General features: G+C 62.4%; 2 protein-coding genes across 2 annotated transcripts in view; one reads left to right on the forward strand and one right to left on the reverse strand.

Annotated features, from left to right (window-relative positions):
* The window catches only part of CCDC102A (coiled-coil domain containing 102A), a 14,091-nt gene extending 13,554 nt beyond the window's left edge, over positions 1–537 (reverse strand). The window contains exon 1 of the mRNA XM_026087449.1: positions 460–537. Coding sequence (XP_025943234.1) covers positions 460–537 — 78 coding nt within the window. The remainder of the gene's footprint in view (positions 1–459) is intronic.
* Positions 538–3,358: 2,821 nt separating this feature from the next.
* Positions 3,359–10,199, forward strand: ADGRG5 (adhesion G protein-coupled receptor G5). Its single transcript, XM_026087465.1, has 13 exons — positions 3,359–3,480; positions 4,645–4,731; positions 5,001–5,085; positions 5,255–5,393; positions 6,138–6,272; positions 6,449–6,565; positions 6,926–6,968; positions 7,189–7,295; positions 7,568–7,686; positions 7,821–8,086; positions 8,422–8,521; positions 9,088–9,350; positions 9,591–10,199. The coding sequence occupies exons 2-13, from the start codon at positions 4,668–4,670 to the stop codon at positions 9,674–9,676; spliced, it is 1,524 nt and encodes a 507-aa protein (XP_025943250.1). The 5' UTR covers positions 3,359–3,480; positions 4,645–4,667; the 3' UTR covers positions 9,677–10,199.
* Positions 10,200–19,688: the final 9,489 nt, after the last annotated feature.

The following is a 19,688-nucleotide window of genomic DNA, read 5'->3' on the forward strand; positions in this document are numbered from 1 at the left end:
CACGCGCGTGGCTGCCCGGGGGCACGCGTGCACCGGAGCGCGGCTTGCACGGCTTGGCACCCGGGCGCGCTCGCCTAGCGAGCGTCCGCGGTGTGTGCAGGGTGCTGGTGCGCACGGGAGCTTGCTCGCGGCGGGTCGTGCAGGCGTTTCGGCACCCAAATGTGTTGCATCCAAGTGTTTGCACCTAAGGGTGCTTGCACGGCGATGCTTGCAGCCAAGCGTGTTGCACACAAGGGGTTGCACCTAGGGGCGCTTGCACGGCGATGCTTGCAGCCGAGCATGTTGCACGCAAGGGTTTGCACCTAGGGGTGCTTGCACGGCGATGCTTGCAGCCGAGCGTGTTGCATGCAAGGGTTTGCACAAGGATGTTTGCACACTGCTGTTTGCGCGCGGGCATGCTTGCCCATGGGTCTTGGCAAATGAACATGCTTGCACACGAGTGTTTCCACACGGCTGTACTTGCTTACAGTCAGGCACGTTGCACACCAGTGCATTGCCTGGAAGGGCCTGCACAGGGGCAGGCTTGCACGTGGGCATATTCGCACGCCAGCGTGCGGCACACAATCAGGCTAACGCCTGGCTGTTTGCACAGTGGCCTGCTTTCACACCAGGGTGGTGCACGGGGGGCTGCAACTGCCTGCCTTCAGCGTGGCGCTGGCTTGTTTCTGGCTCCTTCAGGTCTGAGCGCTCCTAGAGCTGGTGGAAAGGTGGTGGCAGCACTGGAGGCCACCGGGCACCGGCTGTGACAATCAGGCTTGAGCTCCTTCCTTGGGCAGCCAGCATGGGCGCAGCGCTCGGGGCGCCGATGCTCTGCTTGCCGGCGGTTCCTCCTCCACCCCGCGAGCCCGAACGCGAGCTCGGGTCCTCCAGAGCGGCGCCTCGGCCTCTGAACCACAGCATTTTCCCTCTGCTGGTTAATCTGTCCCGCCGGCACCGCGGAGGCCGGGCAGAGGCTGGGGAAGAGAAAGCTGTCAGCAGCTCTGGACTGCGCGGGCACGGACTGGAGCAAATGTCTCTTAAATTTAGAGCTCCGCCACCCGCCTCTTCCACCCCGGGGCTATTGCTGCGGCTTTAGCCGAGGGCCGGCTGCGCTCGGGATGAAGCAGCCCTCTATTTCTGGAACGAGAGAGGCGACGATGACGACAGAAACCAAAAGCCGCCTGGAGCGTGTAATTCAGGGACTCGGGCTTGCGAGCCTGCCCGGCTGCCGCGCTCCTGCGCCACCTCCCAACCCTGCTGCCTCGGCCGGTGGGCAAAGGTCTCGGTGACACCCCGTCCTTGTGAGCGTGGCGGAAGCAGGCAGCTGGATGGAGGAAAGAAGCTTTGCCAGAGCTCCTTCCCTCCCAAAGGAAGGGCAGGAGCATTGGCTCAACCCTGTATTAGACATCAAAGAATCCACGAGGGTGTGATGGACAGTGAGACGTTATGCGGTTACCTGGGGTTGTGTCCCTGCAAGCCCAGGAGTATTTCACAACACAGGGTCTGGGTCATGCTATTCCCCTCCTATCTCGTCTTCCAGCAATAACACCATCTTCCCTGGATACTTTTCCCTTTGCTGGACGTTTTTCAGCCCAAAATACTGAAATGCAAAAGGCCCAAAGCGTTTGTTTCCCATGAGAGCAGGAGCGTCGCTAACACCCTTTTCTCCCCGAGGATTCGGCGAGCGGAGAGAATTAAGTTAAAGCAAAGCTAAGAACGCGTGTGCGTTTTCACCCCTCGCCTCCTCACCTGCTGTTTTTCCACTGCAAACACAGTCCGAAAAGCCAGAGGAAATGGATCGCTCGCCCACGTTCGTTTTTCGGTGGTTTGCCTTGGGAGAGAACTTTCTTCTGTCTCGCCGCCGCGGCGGGTCCTGCAGCCCACAGGCGCAGCGGAGCCTTTCCGGAGCCGGAAACCCTCGGCTCTGCCCGGCCTCCCTCCGCTCCCCCAGCCGGAGCTCTCCGTAAAGCCCGAAGAAGGACAAATTTGCAAACTGAAACGTGCTTAACGTGATCCTAACGCAGGATTTCGCAGCTCCTTCGAGCTGGCCTCGCGCTGCTGGCCGGTGCCTTTGGGTTTTGCCGGTGAGCTGCGGGCGCCGCGCGTGGGGTTGTGCAGCCTCCTGACCTTAAAAACAGGTTCCGAAACTCGGCAACTTTTTTTTTTCTTGGAGAGCTAACCGGCGCAAAGGAGAGGGAGAAGTGACGCCGGATAAAAATAAACTTTCACTGTGATCTGAAATGAAGTTCCCTGTTTTGGCTGGAAGGGGACGTTGAAGTCATTTATTGAAAGAAAATAAAAGCGAAAGAGCGCTTCGCACGAAAAGTCGTTTGGGACCGAGAAATTCAACCAAATCGTTTAGAAGGCACCAAAATTAAAAGTGCCGAGTGTTTCTTTACTGTTTGCTTTGACACGCGCATCTTGGTAACACGTGCGCCAGCATTTTTTCCCCTTGCGAAAAATCAAAACGTTTCGGCCACAGCAAAGAGCTGCGTTGCCTTTTCGAGGGCTTTGTGGGATGGATCCGTCTGGCGATCCCACGCTTTGGTACCGGCAGTTCCCGGCTGGGCATCCTCCCAGCTTCCACCGCTTCGGCTTGCAAAGCCGGACGCAGGCAGAGCGAGGTGGGGGGGCTAAAACCTGAGCTGGCCGAGGGATGACCCCGATTTACCATGTCCCCAAGGACTGACGTCTGCACCCAGGTGCCCTGGAGCTGGTGTTTCGGCCCACCAGATCCCGTGCAGCTGGACCTCGATCCGATCTGGAGGACGGGGTGTGGAAAGGGTCCTTTTTGGCAATAGCTGAGCATCAGCTGCAACATCAAACCATCCCTTGGAGCATCTCCTCTTGTACCCGGTCTCCCGTCCTGGCCTTCGGTGCCAGCAATCCCTGAGCGTGCACCGGGTTCGGGGGCCGTGATCCGGGGAACTGCAGTCTCGGAGATGCCCTATTCCATGCCCAGGGGTGCAAACCTGCGCTGATGGGATCCGAGGGTGCCAGCAAGTGGGCTCTCCAGGCTCTGGGGGGAAGCGACTGCTTGCAGGAGAGCCAGGAGTCACTTCCAAGTGGCTAATTAGCCCATAGCAATGAAGAAGTTCGTTTGGGGCAGCAGCTTAAGTGCATCAGATCTATCCGGAAAGCAAATTGCCTTTGGACCGTGCCGAAGAGCATCCCTCCTCCCAAAGCCGGCCTGCGGCCTCAAACCCGTATAGGAGTCATCTGAATTTGGCGCCGGGGCTGGGGCTCCCCGCCTTGCTCCAGCTGCTACCCTGGGCCCTAGCGGGGCTTTTGCAAAGAATTAGGCAAAGGAAATCTAAAAGTGCTGTAGATTTAATCTGCTCATCTGCATGCAAACACTTCCTTTTCTGCTGCAGCGGCCTCCCGACACAGGCAGCGCCGGAGCCACGCAGGCTGGCAGAGCTCCTCGCACCCAGCCCGCCGCTCCGGAGGCACCCGAACGCCGGGAAAAGGGCCCCGCATCTGCCGGACGCCGCCGAGCGGGTAAGGGCTTCCTCCGCGCTGCTTGGGTCTTGCCGTAGGCACGGCTGGAATGAGACCCTGTGTAGCGCCAGTGATAGAAGAAAGTGTGCGAGGGTGGTTTTCCCCCCCCCTTGGGGAAGTCAGACAGTAGCAGGGTGCTGGAAACGCGTCGGGGAGCCGCTGCTTTCCGTGCCCCGCGGAGACGGGGGGAGAGGGCGAGACGGGCCGTGGGAACCCCCGCGGGTGCCGAGGCTGCTCCTCCCCGCCGGCTCCTGCGCGGCTGCTTGCGCTCGGGGCCGCTCCGCTTTGGCTTGGTTTGACTTCGAGGCTGACGTCGCTGATGGGTCCGATCCCACCAGGTTCGCAAATTGGCCGGAGCACGACGTTAAAGAAAAAAAACAACCCCCCTAAAGTACAAATGTTTGCAATTCCCGAGGGGGAAGGAGGAGGGCTGAGCGGGCTGCGGGAAAACAGGGTTATTTATTGCAAAAAACCCTTTTAACGGAGTGCTGGGAGAAACCGCGGGGAGCATCCCTAGCTGGGGATTTGCATGCGCCGTGCCGGGCGCCGATGCCCCCGGGGCGGCAGCATTTTGGGAGACCGCGGAGCAAGGCGCGTCTCAAACCGTGCTGTTTGGAGACGGTGCAAGCGGGCAGCATCCACAGGGCGCGCGTGCAACGCGTCGCCCGGCCTGCAGCGCCGCTGGGAAGTCCGGTAGCCCTTTGCCATCGCTCGTGTCAGCAGCGTGAAGGCACCTCTGCACGGCACAGCCACCCCCCAAATAGTCGTGAAAGCATTTCCGTGCTTACTCGTGCATCGAGAGCGCCTTGCAGAATTAACATCCCGAAGCTCGCCGTGCCTCAAAGCCTCCGTCGCTGGCAGTGGTCGCACGGTTGCTTTCGGGGCTGCCATGGCTGCAGCCGGCAGCGGAGCGGCGCGCCGTGTCGCAACCGATGCAAACCGTGCTCGACGCCCTGCACCCCTGGGCACCCGCGGCGGCAGGAAGCGCGCCGAGCTGGCCCGCTGCCAGCGCGCCCCGGCGTGGGCTCGCGGCGGCCGCCGCCGGCACCTCTCGACCCGCCTTGCGAGGATTTGCAGCTGGGCCGCTGCGGGCCGGCGAGGCTCCCTGCAAAGCCCGAGCGGAGGCGAGTGGAGCCCCCGTGGGTGCCCGGGTGTCTTTTGCAGGAGCGGTGCGGAGCGCCCCGGAGATGAACGCCCCGCTGCTCAGCGCCCTCGTCCTCGCTCTCACCGTGGCTGCCCAGCGGTCCTACGGTAGGGACCAAACCTGCGCCGAACCTCTGGCCTCCGCGGCTCGATTCGATCGGGGGCAAAACCCCGGCGGGTTGGGGAGGGGTCCGCGGCGGCGCGGGGCGGCTTCCCCTCCCGCCCGGCGCTCAGCCCGCTCGCCGGCCCAAATTGAGCAAGGTGCGTGCGTGCATTCGGGCAGGGGGGGTGGGGGACCTGCTGTCCTGCAGAGCCCCGAGTGTCCGAAGCTCTCAGGACTCCCCCCCGGAAAGGCTGCTAACGTCTCACCCGTGCAGACACGGACAAAGTGGAGAAGGACGTGGCCACGCTGGATTCCCGGCTGCGGGAAGGCTGTGGCACCGCCGGTGACAACATGCCAAGGTGTGTTGGTGCTCTGCCAGCACCCCGCTGCGGGCCGTGGCACTCCAGCTTTTTTGAACCTTTCCCTGCCCAATACCCCTGCGGGAGCCCCAGCCTCCCCGCTCCTGCTCGTCGCCTCTGGCCGCTCCGGCGTCGCCCTGACCCGCAGCCCCGCGGTTTTGCCCCGCAGGTTAAGCGCGCTCGAGCAGAAGCTGGCCAAAGTCAACTTCAAGCAGGAGATCCTCACCTTCAGGTTCACCACCATCCAGACCCACGTGTTCAAGCTCAGGGCCCAGGGCTTCAACGGTCTCAATCTCACCAGCCAGATGGTCAGTACCTGCGGGCTCCGCTGCCCGGCCGTCCTTTCCCGCCGGGAAATGTTGAATTTGGCCCCAAACCCTGCTGCAGTCCCGGGAAACACGCTGAGGCAGTGCCGCCCAGGGAAGGAAGATGTTCCCTGCAAAGTTGGGATTTGGGTGACGTGTCCCCGTCACTCGGTCCCGCAGTATGTGCTTGTCCTAAGGATCGGGAGGTCTCTGATGTCGGGCCTGGAGAAACTGCAAGGTCTGAGAGTCCGAATGTGTCTCTGGCACCTTGGCAGTGAACTGGGGACATGCGTGCCGGGTCGTGAGCTGTCACCAGGCTGAGGGACGCGGTGGTGGCCCATGCTGATAACCGCGGGGCACGGCGTTGGGGGTTCCGGCTGCCCACGTGTGCCTCTCGCCGGGGTCGCCTGGGTCCTGGGGGCCCCCGCAGCCATGGCGGGTGCCTCCACCACCACCTCCTCCTCCAGCCGGGTGCTCCCCGGCCAGGGCAGCACCCAAGGGTGATGGCAGGGCTGGGCGTCCCTGGGACAGCGCAGGCCTTTGTCCTCCTCTAGTGGTCGGTCGGGATCAGAGCTCGGAAATCGCCCGACGCGTCTCGGCAGCGCGGTCCCTGCCGCCGGCAGGTCCTGTGCCGAAGGCGCTGGGTCCGGGCGCTGTGCTGGCCCAGCCCGGCTCGGGGATGGGGATGGGAACCGCTGTCCCTGTGGTTCTCCTCGCGTCTCAGCCAAGCTTTCTCCTCCTCCCCAGGCGCAGAACAGAGGGCGAAGCAGCATCCCGCAGCACGCCATGCGCTTCCCGGCAGAGCTGATGAAGGACATCCAGGCAGGAGAGGTCGAGCAGAAACTCATCTGCATTTACATCCACAGCCCTTGCATCTTCCAGGTGAGCCGTCCGCTGCGGCTTCACGCCCGTGGGCCGGGGTGGTGGGCAGCAGCGAGGGCAGCCCCCGGAGGTGTCCTTCGTGGCTCCTCTGCGGTGTCCTGAGAGCAGCTGCATCCCGCAACCCGCCACGAACCTCGTCCCCCCCGGGAACCGACGGGCGCCCCGACTCTTTGCAGGATGCGCGCAACAGCTCCGTGCTGAACGACCACATCTTGGGAGCCTTCCTCCGAAACGTCCGTGTCACCAACCTCAGCCAGCCCGTGGAGATCCAGTTCCAGCACAACAAAGTGCTGGTGAGTGAGCGACCAGCCCCTGGGGCCACCAACGCATGGGATGCTCCAGGAGGGATCAGAGCTGGGAAGAAGGGGCCAGTCCTGACTGGGGGGATCTGAATATTGAATATCGCTCGTTCTGCGGAGGGAAGCGGCGTAGCTCCGTTCCAGGCATGTATGATGCCTGCTAAGGGTGAGGGATGCGGGGATGACCCCAAGCACCAGGATTTTCCTTTGAGTTCAGGCAAATTAAGATTTTCCCTGCTTTGCATTGGGACCAGGACATTGCTTTGCCACCGGGGGGTTCCTTGGGGAGGACCCTGCCCCATCTCTAACCTCCTCCTTCCCCATCACTGACCTCCTCCTTGCCCTTCCCACCAGGACTCCTCCAACGCAATCTGCGTCTTCTGGCTGGACGGAGCCGGTGAGTGCGTCGGTGGCTGGGGCAGCAGAGCGAGGCCACCTCAGTGCCACCGTCCCCGGTGGCACTGCCAAACTGCCCCAGGGCAGCTCTCACTGAGAGTGAGAGGGCGAAGGGAGTGCCGAGCCCTAGCCCAAGCACCCATTCCTTCACCCCCATCAGCTCCGTGGGTGTCCTCAGGACCCCCTGGCTGCCTCTCTGATGGTGTTTCTCTCCCTGGCAGGAGGCAAGGGCTTGGGAAGCTGGAGCTCGGAGGGCTGCGAGACCAGGCACAGCCAGGGCACCGTCCTGTGCCTGTGCAACCACCTCACCTACTTCGCCGTGCTGCTGGTAGGACGGATGCCAATGGGTTGGCTGGGTGTTTTCACCTAACTAATCCCTTGTAAAGGCTGGTCCTTCGCCATGGCCCGATCCCTCTTTGGGCTCTTTTGCCCTAAAGCACTTCATTTTTTGATGAGAGGTGCCTTGTTGGGGGAGCGGAGCTTCTCTGGGCTGTTGGCGATGGGGTGCAGTGCCGTGATCGCTACGGGGTTGGTGTGTCCATGCTGGGGCCACACGCCACTAGCTCCTAAGCCCGGCCCTCCTCTCTCCTCCTCGGCCAGATCACGCCGGGTGACATCAGCCAGGCAGAGCTGGTGTCTCTCACCTACATCAGCATCGTGGGCTGCTCCATCTCAGCCGCTGCCTCGCTTTTCATCCTCCTCTTCTACTGCATCTTCAGGTAACTGTGGCCGTGACCACCTTGGCGCCAGGCACTGTGGCATCAGCACCGGCTCTCCTTTCCCAACCAGAGGGGGCCAGATGAGGACTTCCCACCACTCCAGCATCACCCCTTTTCTTATCCCTATCTTTTAGGAGGAAGAAGAGTGACGACACGACCAAAATCCACATGAACCTCCTGGGCGCGCTCTTCCTCCTGAACAGTGGGTTCCTGCTCAGCGAGCCGCTGGCCTTGGCCTCAGTGGGGCTGTGCCAGGCCACGGCCGCCTTCCTGCATGGGTGCCTCCTCTGCACCTTCGCCTGGATGGCTGCCGAGGCCTTCCACCTCTACCTCCTCCTCATCAAGGTCTACAACATCTACGTCCGGCGCTACCTCCTCAAGCTCTGCCTCTTTGGCTGGGGTGAGTGTGGCCTCTCCGGTCACTGCCAGTGCCACAATAACCCCGTTAGCAATGGTGGTGGGCAACCAGGGCCGGTGGTAGGCCCACCAGGAAGAAGGTCAGTGGAGGGGATGAGCACGGGTGCTGTCGCATGGGCCGGGGAGCTCGCTCATGCTGGAGATACCTGCAGCAGCGCTCGGCTCTCTGCAATGCCCATATGCTGGGACCCGTGCGTCGTGCTGCGGCAGTCGCCGTCTGCAGGCCCTCTGGGCTCCCCTGCCACTTCTCCGATGAGCACGGCTGCGATTTCTCGCCCTGTCTTCTCCCCTGACCGTATTCTGTCTCCTGACCCACAGGTCTGCCAGCGTTGGTCGTAATTAGTATTTTGCTCTTCAAGAAAGACACCTATGGATACCTTGACATCAAAGTTGCAGATGGCTACAAAAATGCTACGATGTGAGTACTGCAGCGTCCCCGGGCACCATTGCGGCTCTGCTGACGTGGGGATGAGGCCAAGCAGAAGCGGTTTGGCCGGAGGAGGAACCTCCTTCTCCTCCTCTTCCCTGCAGGGCGCCCGTTTCTCTGAGCGTGGCCATTTCCCCGAAACGGGGAGCTCGCCGCGCGCGTGGGGAGGCATCTCCTGCTGTCCCCCGTCCCTGCCATGGGTCAGTGCACCCCGAAGCAGCTTTAGGGCGTTATCCCCTGCCGGAGGCACCCATGTGTGGGTGCCATGGGATGTCCGGTGTGCGCGGCCACGCTGGGAGGCGCGGGGGGGGACGGCTCCATCTCTCCCTTGCTCTGCTGCCAAGCCGTGACTGCGTGGCACTGTCCCCCCTGCCAACGCGGGCCTGTCCCCCTCCACACACGGGGCTTTTCCATGCACACTTGGCCCCCCAAAACCCCTTCTCAGGAGACATTAGCCCTTCTCCCCAAGCAAATATCCCTCCCGGCTGCTCCGGGCTGGATCTGCCGCCCCCGGGTGCTTCTCGGCTCTCCCCGATGGCGCAGGCTCCCTCGTGCAGGTGCTGGCTCACCAGCCGGGCGGCTCACGACGGCACCCTGTGCTACGCCGGCCTCATCCTGCTCTTCAACACCCTGGTGCTGCTCATTGTCGTGAGGATACTGAGGAGCAGCCGGCGCCAGACGGGGACGGCGAGGAAGGACTGGGCGACGGTGCTGGGGCTCACCTGCCTGCTGGGCGTCACCTGGGGCCTGGCCTTCTTCAGCTTCGGCGTCTTCTTCGTCCCCCAGCTCTACCTCTTCACCATCCTCAACTCCCTGCAGGGTCAGTGGGAGCACCGGGCTTGGGAAGGGGATTTTGGGGGGAAAAACCCCTGCGTTGGGAGCAGCAGGGTCCTTGCAAGCTCCGCGCTCTCCCCGCGGTGGGAGGGACGAGTGACGGGCCGAGACCCCCACGCTCCCCAGGAGCCCGGGGGGGTTTGGGGCTGCTTGCTACGCCGTCCGCGCGTCGGTTATCCCGGCGGACGGCGGCGACCGACGGGCTGCGCCGCCTTTCCGCCCGCAGGTCTCTTCATCTGCCTGTGGTACCACGCCGTGCACTGCCGGATGGAGCGCGACCCCGCCAGCACCACCTCCAACGCCTCCAAGTGAGCCGGCCCGGCCGCCGGCGTCGGGGGCTGGCGGGGGGCTTCGCCGGCGATGGACCTGGGGGGCTGCACGGGGACCTCCTGCAGGTGCCCGGCGCGGAGCGTTTGGGCAGCCGGCGGCAAAACCCTTGGCCGGATGTTTTTCGGGCACGTGCAAATCCCCCGTGGGACCAGCGCGGCGTCTGCTCCGAGCAGGAGCATCCCCCGGCCGCCGCTCGGCGCCGGTGCCGCACGCGGCGCGGGAGGACAACCCGGCTTTCTTTAACAACGGAAGCGTTTGGGCTGTGAAGTGAAACGCCGGCGCTGCGGGAGCCGGCTGGCGCTTGGGGTTCGGAGCGCCGTGGCTCCGTCGCCGGCCTGCCTGGACCGCGCGGGAAGGCGAAGCAGGCACGGCGGGCCGGGGGCCGCCCCCGTTCGAACCAATCCGCTTTAGTCCCCCCCCCCCCTTCCAGGCCCTGCCTTTATTTTTAAGCAAAATTGACTTTTCCCGCTGGAACCAGCCGCTCCTCATTAAAAGCGCTGCTTAATTAAAAAGGCGCTTTTGTGCTGGGAGCTCATTTTCCAGCAGCCGCAGGAGCCGTGCCGGCCTTGCTGGCGGTGCGGAGCCGTGCACCGCGGAGCGAGGCCTGCGCTGGCCTCCCACGGAGCCCGAGCCTGGCACGGCCGCGGAGGCCGCACCGGGAAACGCTCGGCTCCGCCGGCGGCCGAAGACTGGCCGACCCCGGCAGCAATTCCCTCGGCTTGACGCCGTTGTCGTTAATGAAGGTCCCGCTAGATGGCACGAGGTTTTCAAAGATTTTTCCCGGCTCCGCACCGCACGCGCGGCAGGGTCGGATGCCCAAGCGCCTCCGCACGGTCTCAGAAGCCGGAGCGGCTGTAACGGGCAAAGCCGAGGCCTCCTCCGCACTGCTGCTCGGGGCTCGCTTTTCCGAGGAAGACGTAGGTCTCCCGCACCCTGCCCCTGCGCCCCGGGGGCGGTCGGCGGCTTCTCTTCTTGCCCCCGGGGGAAAACAGGTGCGCGGGGCTTTGACGCCGTCGCCTCTGGGGCTGCGACGCGGGGAAGCCCCCGGCTGCCAGGGTTTCCCCCGGGCTCGGGGAGCGCGGCGAGCTCACTCCCGGCGCTGCGACATGTCTGGAGCCGGCAGGAAAAGGGGCCGTTTCTGATTCAGCCCCACCGGCGCGATTTAGCAACGCAAATTTGCGTTCCAGGCCCAGCCGGGACGACGGATGGGCTGTTCTCAGCCCTTCTCGCTAATGCCTCGGTTCTCCAGAAGCACTAATTATTTTTCATCTCCCACCAGGGGAAGGCAGGAATTCGTTATTCCTGGAAAGGAAAAGGCAGGAGAGGAGGGAAAGCTCCCGTTTCTCCTGGATGCCCAGCCAGAGGCACGTCTGGGTGGGATTTTCCGTGCTGGGAGCGTTAAGTCCACGCGTTTGCAGCCCGGTGCTGGGGAGCTCGGGGTGGCGAGGGATGCTGCCGGCTCCCGCTGCCGCGTCTCGAGGACGGGACAGTCCCCGCTCAGCGTTTCGGCTCCTGCCTGAGCCGCGCTGCATCCTCCTTGGGCTCCCAGCGTGATGGCTCCACGCCGGAACATGGGCTATCGGAGACAGGACCCAGGTCTGCAAAAGCATGCAAGACCCTCGGTATTTGGGTATTTTGGTATTTTGGTATTTTGGCAGGGACTCCAGCGGGAGCACGATAGGACTGATTTATCCAGCAATGCAGGGAGCAATCGCAGCCCTGGATCCTTGCGGCAGCGAAGATGATGGTGACTAGCAGCCCTGCACCAGACGGTGCCCGGGAAGCGCGGTCCCGGTGGCACGGGCATCGGCACATCCGTCCTGGCAGCCGCTGCGCCGGGCACGTAGCGCTCCTGCGGGCTGCCAGGCACGGCCGTTTCCTCGAGGTCGGAGCTGAGATTGCCGCCGGCGGGTCTGGCCCGCAGCCGGTCCAGGGCTCCCAAGGTAAAAATGAGACAGGACAGAGGGGAAACAGGGGGGACAAAGTGCCGCCGGCCCAGGCCAACCCGACTCCTGACAGAGTGGCGCGCGGAGATTTGCCGGAGCGCACCGGGAGGAGCAGGTGCTGGGGCTGCTCCTCTGCCGCGACCCTCTCTCTGGAGGCACCGGGTGGAAACGTCCCTCCCCAGACCCATTCCCAAAGCCGGCACTGAGATGGGGGTCAACCTTGGCCCCAAGCCCAGAGGCGGATGGGCTGGAAGAGCTTCTGCTCCTGGCCGAAGGCACGTCACAGGCGTCACGCTCCCAAGGCGCCGGCAGCGCCGTAAATCCGCCCCGGCGTCCCTTCGGCGGCCACTGCGTTTTGTCCGTCCCGGCCTCCGGGTCGCTCTCCTCGCTGCTTGCTCAGCCGCGAGCCCAAGGGAAGGTCTCCTGGCGTGAGTCACGCGTGTTCCCGCTGACGGCATGTGCGCTGGCACCGCGCCTTTTTCCTGTTTCCGGCAGCGCTTAGGAAACGGCTGCCGCGTCATTGCCTCCAGCGCCAGCTCTCCCGGGAAGGCGGAAAGCGCCGGCATCAGCGTCGGCATCTGGGCCCAAGGGTGGCTCTCGCCGGCGGTACCCGCCGCAGCATCTCTCCGGCAGCCTCCATGCTGGGCATGTGCATCCCGACGTGCTTCGGATGCCGAGCCCCGGAGCGAGCCGAGGGGGGCCGGGCCAGACACGAGGTTACTGGAGGGAAAACCCGTGCTCTCATCCCTCTGTGCTTCCCAAACCTCCGATGAAGTTTGGGGGAGCGGAGAGGCATCCGGGGCTTCTCCGCTCCTCTGATGTGGTGCAGAGCTAATGGCAGCATCTCCACCAGTCCTCTCCCACGTCTCCGGAGCATCACGTCTAACCTCTTCCCGCTTGGAGGAGAAACCATCCCGTTTACCTTTCCTTTAGCCTTATCAAAGCGAGAGCTTGCTTATTTTCTCAGCGTGCTAGGCCTCACGTGGCGGCGGATTTCCAAGCCTAGGAAGTACACCAGGATACGCCGTGGCACAGGAGCTATGTTGCAATCGGACGGGGGCGGGTTGCACCCGATTCGGAGCCCAGGCTGGCTCCAGGGTTGCTGCGCACACGCAGGCGGCTCGGGGCTGGCACCGAGCCCTGCGCGCTGAAGCACGCCGGCCCCTGGCCGAGGCGCCGCTCCGGGGGAGTTATTCCTTTTCCTAGGGCGAAAAATGCCATTCGCGGCATCGCATTGCACATGGGCGTTATCAGCGCCTCGCTAGCAGCCCCGGGCCAAAGCCCTGGAAATATAATCCTTGAAGTTTTGGGGCAACAGGCAGGACGGAATTAATCCAGGGACAGGTAGCAGCGTGGGCTCGGACCTCGACTCTCAAATCCCTTTCGGGATCCAGCCTTGGGTCCCCGCCGCCCTGGAGAGCAGAGACAAACACGAGTTCCCCGTGTCCTACAGGGGCGTCCCAAGCCAGCGCTTGCGCTGTCCTCGGATATCCTCGGGATCGGTTTTCACCCGGGCTTCGCTAACATCATTTCAGGCTTATGCGCAGTGCCGAGCCCTACCAGACAAACTGATGCTAGTGCTCTCTGCGGCGGGGCGTTACAGCCCTGGCGCCCGGCGAGTCGCTGCTGCTATCGCTGCCTAACAGACGGAGCAACCCCGACACGACGGAGACCTGAAACCCGGCCGCTCGGTGAGGTTTTTCTGACTGTCGTCGGTCCCGCCGCTAAGACCGTCCCAACGGGAGGTGACGTGGCTGCAGCTTAAAGCCTCCCAGCTTTGCTCTAGCGCTTTGGAGCAGTGCTCACGCAAGGGTTATTAAATGAAATACCGACTTCAACATGCCGACTGACTTTTAAGCTTCCAGTGCAGGGTCGGCTTGTCTAGACGTCAGAGAAGACACGCATGCATGCACGTGCACACATGCATGCACGCGCCCAGCCTGGAGACACGAGCTTCTCCGGTGTCCTTTGATTTGCAGACCCTTGAGGTCCCAACGGGTGGGAAAAGGCACGGTGCCTTCCTTGCTCGGCTTTTCTGCACGTCCTCAGACCGGGAGCAGAAAACCGCTGCCTGGGAACATGCAGGCTGGTTTCAGTGAGTGATGCTTTCAGCAGCAGAGCTGCAGGATTTTTACGGAGAGGTTTAGTATCAGAATTGGCTGGGAATTTTGCAACAACGTTTTTGAAATCAGAACACCCCAGTTAGGCAGAAGCGATCCCAGACGAAGGGCATCAAAAATACGGGAAAATAAGGGTTCTGCTGGTTTTCATACAAAGTGAAAAATCCATTTTTTATGCTGGAAGCTATTTTTCATTCTGAAGTTTAAGCGAGCGCACATAAAACCAGACCGCATGCTTTACGAGCGTGCTGAGGCAAGAGCTGATTTTATTACCAAGGGTTATAAAGCGGAGCCTGACAGGTCACACAACGCAGGAAGCCCTGCTGCGGCCATCCTGCTCTGCTGAGCCCGGCGTCCAAGAGCAAACGCCAGGGCGCACTGAGCCCCCAGCCCAGCTCCTGTGCAGGCACCAGGGTGGGATGGAGAGGGCAGACTGCGCCGGGCACAAACCCTGCATGCATATGGTGATGGGCATGGCCAGACCACCCTTTAGGAAGGCTGAAAGACACGGGGCCAGAGCCGAAAATGAGCCAGCTGTCCATCCCCATGGTGGCTACAGGCCATGGGCAGCCCCTCTCGTTGACAGCTGGAAGGACTGCAAGGATCCTGCTTGCCATGGCCACTGAGCCACCAGAAGAACATCTGGGGAACCCACCATGAGACCAAAAATGAGACTCAGTCCATCCTACTTCTGCAAGGCTGGGATTTCAGACCTAACTGCTCATACTGTGGTCTTCTCGAGCTCCTCCGAGCACAGCCCCATCTCCTCCAAGGCTCCTTCTTGCTCATTTTTGTGGTCTTTCCCAAAAGGCGCCTGCATTTGGCTCCTGGGATCTTGGCGCGGGTGGAGGTGAGCGCTGTCTCTGGAGCCAGGAAGGATGTTTTGTCTCGCGCCCGCTGGCAGGTTTGGGCACGAAGGTGGGCAGCTCTGAGCAGCCAAGGCAAAGCGACTGCAGGCAGGCTGGAGCGACTGTGGGGCAGATCCTCAGGTGTGATAAACCGCTTTTTCCATAGGAGATGCCAATTCCCAGACCCATTAGCTGGCACCCGCGGCAGACTGCTTGGCACCCCTCCGCTCCCCCCCTCCCGCTTCCCAGTGCATGCCGTGGGGCCCCCCTCGCTGCAGCTCGAGCCCAGACAACGCTCAGCCCTCGGGGTTAGCACGTATTTTATGGAGAGATGCTGACAGAGCTGGGCTGGGCTAGTCTGGCGGAGAGGAGGTGAAGGGGAGAGCTAACAGCAGCCTACAACTACTTGAAGGCAGCTGCAAAGACGTTGGCGTCAAGCTCTTCTTGGTTGTGCCAGGCGATATAACAAAAGCGGCATCGGCCATGGATTTGAGTTGGGAGGTTCAGCTCAGACACAAGAAAGAAAGGTTGACTACGAAGATTGCGCAGCCCTGGAACATTTCCCCAGAGAGTTGGGATCTCCAGCCTTGGAAGCTTTTAAGACTCAGCTAGACAAAGCCCTCTCTGCCCTCACCTAGTCCCGTCCAAGCAAGAGGCTGGACTGGAGACATCCTGACAGCCCTTCCAAACAACATTGCTATGATTTGTGCTGCTGCATCATCCCACTCACCCTCCTCCTTCTCTGACTCTAGCTGAATTCAAGGCCTGGGAGTGCCTCTCCAGTGACTGGGACAGGACCTGTAAACTGCAGAGTAACCAGCATGAGTAAACCCCAGCGTAACTACCCCAGAGTTACTGCAATGATCAGCCTGAGCAGCTGGAGACCAGCACCAACCCCTTGAGAACACCAGTGGACCATGCAGCAGCAGCCAGGGTGGAGGCATGAATGGGCATCAGGAGGTCACCGAACCCAGGGACAAATAGCAGTGGGACAGTGAGACCAGTGACGAACGATGTGAGGCCAACCCAGGCCGGACGGGAGCAGATGAACCTGTCACTGACCAGTCCCACCCATACCAAGGGGGTATCTGAAAGTATCGCCAGCATCCTGGAACCAAGTACGGGCAACACCAACCCACAACTTTTCTAGAGGGCCAAAACTGTTCTGGGATCAGAGCAGAGCTTTGCATGAAGCTCCTCCCTGGAGACAACCAGCATGACCCGCCCAAACTCCTCAAACCTGGCATTTATTGTGTAGCTCCTCTGCACCTTTGCTGTCTCCCGTGTTATCTCACCCATGGAGCAGATGAGAGACCTCCACCCACCTCCTGCTGAGGCCCCTGGGTGCAGGGAAAGACCCTTCAACACCTGGAGTCTATGGGAGACCAAAACCATGCAAAGGAGCCAGTGTTTCTCCTGCCCAGCTCTCCCTCACTCTTAAAACCCTTCCCTCCTCATAACCACAACCTCCTGCAGCTTTGCTTCTCTCCCCACCACCTTTGATGGCCCCTAGCCAGCCTCCCAGCCAGGAAAGGCCTTAGAAACACGGACACTGCTAATATTCTTAGGGACCTGGCTCCTGTCTTGGGCCACCAGCTCTGCTCACTACGCAGCCCTGCGGCGCTGGAGCTGAGCGGCCCAGCTGAGATGCTAGCATGGAGCTGACCTAGGTGAGACCTCTGGCTCTCGAGGCAGGTCTGGCCGATTCATGGCCTTGCCATTGCCCCTCTCTCCTAGCCCTTCTCCATGCAAAACAGGCCGAGGACTTGTGCCAGGAACACTCTGCCTGGTCGCTCCGAGAGGTGGCTATCTGCTGGCGCGTGGGGCTGGCACATGGTCCACTGATGTTCTCCAGGGCTTGGTGCCGGTCTCCTGCTGCTCCAGTGCAAGGCCCTCCTGGTGGCGACGCTGATCCCAGCCCTCGGTGAGCCGGGCTGCAGCTGCTCGCGGACAGCCCCCTGCCTTTTGGCTCTCTAGCAGTCACGAGAAACCCTGCGGGCGGGCTGACGTCACTGGGTAAGTCGCACTGATCCTCAGGGCTCCGTCTGTGAAAAACATAAAGCTCTTTCACCGCCTTGGCGCTGGCGTCGCAGACGGCCGAGGGGGAGGCGCGTCTCGTTTTGCACGGGTTTCCTTCCCAGGTGCCGCAGCCCGTCGGCAGCCCCGGGCGGGGGAGGACGGGACCTTCCTGCTCCTCCCTGCGGTCTCGCAGGACCGTTTTTCTCCGCTCTCTTTTCCCTTGCGCTCATCACCTGCTCGCGTAACTGGGAGCGCTTAGCGCATCCAAAGGCATCGTCCTGGCTGAAGCGCGGTGCCTGCCCGCTCCTGCCTGCCCCAACAGCCTCATTTCTCCGCCAAGAGATTGCAGCATTTCTCAGTGACTCTAAAACATGCTGAGCTGGTGGTTTACCTCCAAATGCACGTACCCGTAGGTGGTCGGCTCCCGGGGAGCTCTGCTTGCACAGCGCCTACCGCAGCGGGGGTGCAGGGGCTTTTAGGAACTACCTGGAGCAATAAATCCTTATCAGACAGACTGGCTGCTGCCGGACTGGTCCCAAAGGCAAATTCCCCTCGGGAAGGACAACGCAAGGATTTCCTCCCCCTGCCCCTCTCAGCAAGGGCCTTTGAAGCAAGGCCTTAAAGATAATCTGATAATATCAACAAGTGCAGACGGCAACCTAAAAATAACTCCGCCGACCTCCTGATAACGCCGCCGACTGCAGACAAAAGCCTCTTTGTTCTCTAAACAGTGGCAAGGGGGCGGCCTGAAATGTCCTTTTCTCATCAGGAGGATGATCTCAAGCACAGGGAAACCGAGCAGTGACAGTAAGAGCAGTGACAGTAAGACACACGGGGCTGACACCTGGTCTGCCAGGAAGGGCCCGATCCTGCTCTGCGCAGCCCAGCCTGTGGGTGAGCAGGTCTTGGCTGGAAATGGCGAAGCAGGCGGAAGCACAAGGGGATGGGAGGTGGAGGAGAGAGCGAGATGCTTTTTCTTCTTTGCTTCTTGTGTTGTTTCCTCGCGGCAGGCAGATTTACAGGGTTTCCCAAAGAAGGGCAGCGAGCCGGTCACGATGACCGCAGCTGAAGGCTTGGCTGGAGGCAGCGACGCCAAGGGTACGGGCTGCACGCCGGAGCCCGCGCCACGGCTCCCATCTGGAGCCACCAGAGCCCGGCACGCCGTGGGGCTCAGCTCTGGGTCCCGGGATGCTGCTCTTCGAAGGGAGCCTCATTTATTGCCCGGCCGTGTGACCAGCCGCGTGAGCTCACCACGAACGCCCAGCCCCGGCTTCCCGTGGGAATGGGAGTGCATGGAGCTGGCGTGCGCTCGTGTTTCACAGGGGAGAAGCTTCCTCTGCTGGCAAGCACATCTGGGCAGCTGTTGGGTCCCGGTTGTTGCCCTTCTCCAGCTGCACCCAGGGCAGAGGGAGGCTTTCCGCGAGGCCAGTCCACCTCCAGTGGAGGGCTTCAACGCGGCTCCCCCTGACCCCCCAGCAGCCATAAGCCCAGGGAAGTTTTGAACTCAGACCTCTGCATCCGCAACAAAGTCGGGATAAGCTTATAGGCAAAGAGGATGGAGGCGCGAGAAGCCCTGCAGGAGTTTCCCGCGCTGCAGGGAGCCGGCGGGAGGGCTGAGACCGTGGGAACGGGGTGGCTGCTGCCAAGGTGGAGGGGATGCTGCTGGGGCTGCCGGGCTGCTAACCTGCCCCAGGCTCGTCCCCGGGCTCGTCCCCTTGCCACCCGGCTCCGTCCCCGCTCTCTGTGCAGCCCTCGGCCTCGCAGGCAACGCCCGCTCGGAAACGCCGCCCGGCCTCGCTCGGGCGGCGGATAAAAGGGGATGCACCGTGCCGCCTGCGGATGGAGCGGCGGAGACAAGGACGGTGCCAGGGCCGTCGGCTCCATCATCCCCCACACCGCCACCGTCGCCATCGTCTCCGAGCGCCCATCACCTTGGCAGCGGGCGCCGGGAGGTTGTTTTCCACCCTTCCCCCAACGAGAAAGAAAAGTCCTATTCAACCAGTTGCAAATATCTGCAAGGGTAACTATTTACTCAGGGCACTTCCTGGAAACCTCCCAACTGCCTTCTCCTCCCCCCCAGATCTCCTTGGAGCCTTTTTGCTTTTTTTTCTTTCGTCCTGGCGGCTTCTTTTCAGCGCTCACAAAAGGCTGGTCGGGGTGGAAATTGGCAGCGGCTCTCCCGCCGCACCGCAGCCGCTTTGTTCCCTCTGCTCTCCCAGAGTCCATTGCTGTCACAGCGCTCCCAGCCTCAGCTCCCGCCGCGCGAGGCAGCTGGGAAGCGGGGGGCCTGCGGGGGGCCCCGCGCTGCGCTGGCACCGAGCGAGGGGGGGGCTGAGATTTGCCATCCCCTCGCGCTGCTGAGGCACCGGCACCCCGCTGTCGCCAGCTCTCCGCGGCGTTCGGATGCCGAGCGAACCGGCCCGGCGGCGCAGGTTGCTGCTCTTTGCCCTGCTGCTCCATCTCCTTCGTTTCCTGCACGGGACAAGGACAGTGTTCGTGGGGACACTCTGTTCTGGCTCCTTTTCTATTAACTTATTTTTAAGCCTTTTCTGAAGCCAGGCCGTGCAGCTTGCCAACCAAACAACTCCTTTCCTGCCCTGAACACTTGCCAGGCTCCTGTGCGGTATCAACTGAACTGGAAATACCCCGGAGCTGGCCCTCACTTGCAGCCCATCCTTCCGCGATCCCGGGGCACCCCGGATTTCTGTGCCACCTCCCGTCACCGGTTCCCCTCGTGGCCGTTGCTCCAGCACCCCACGAAGCCACAGGGTAGCGGGGCCGGGTAGAGGCAGCGCGGCACCTGCGGAGCCCTGCTGCGCTGTGCCCTGGGCCGGCTCCAGCGCCAGCCCGGCCCGGCAGGGAGAACATGAGTGCGGGGACCTGGCGGAGCTGGGCAGAGCTGAGCTGGGCCAGGTCAGGCTTAGGAGGGGTGGACGGAGCCAAGCCGAGCTGAGCCGAGCTGAGCTGAGGCGGGCTGGGCAGAACCGGGCCGGGCAGGTGCCGGTGCCGGTGCCGGGGGGGCACTGCCGCCGCCGGCCGCGGTGCTGGAGGGTCTCGGCGG

Source organism: Apteryx rowi, unplaced genomic scaffold (genome assembly GCF_003343035.1).
Source record: "Apteryx rowi isolate R43461 unplaced genomic scaffold, aptRow1 scaffold_718, whole genome shotgun sequence".
NCBI classification, from domain to species: domain Eukaryota; kingdom Metazoa; phylum Chordata; class Aves; order Apterygiformes; family Apterygidae; genus Apteryx; species Apteryx rowi.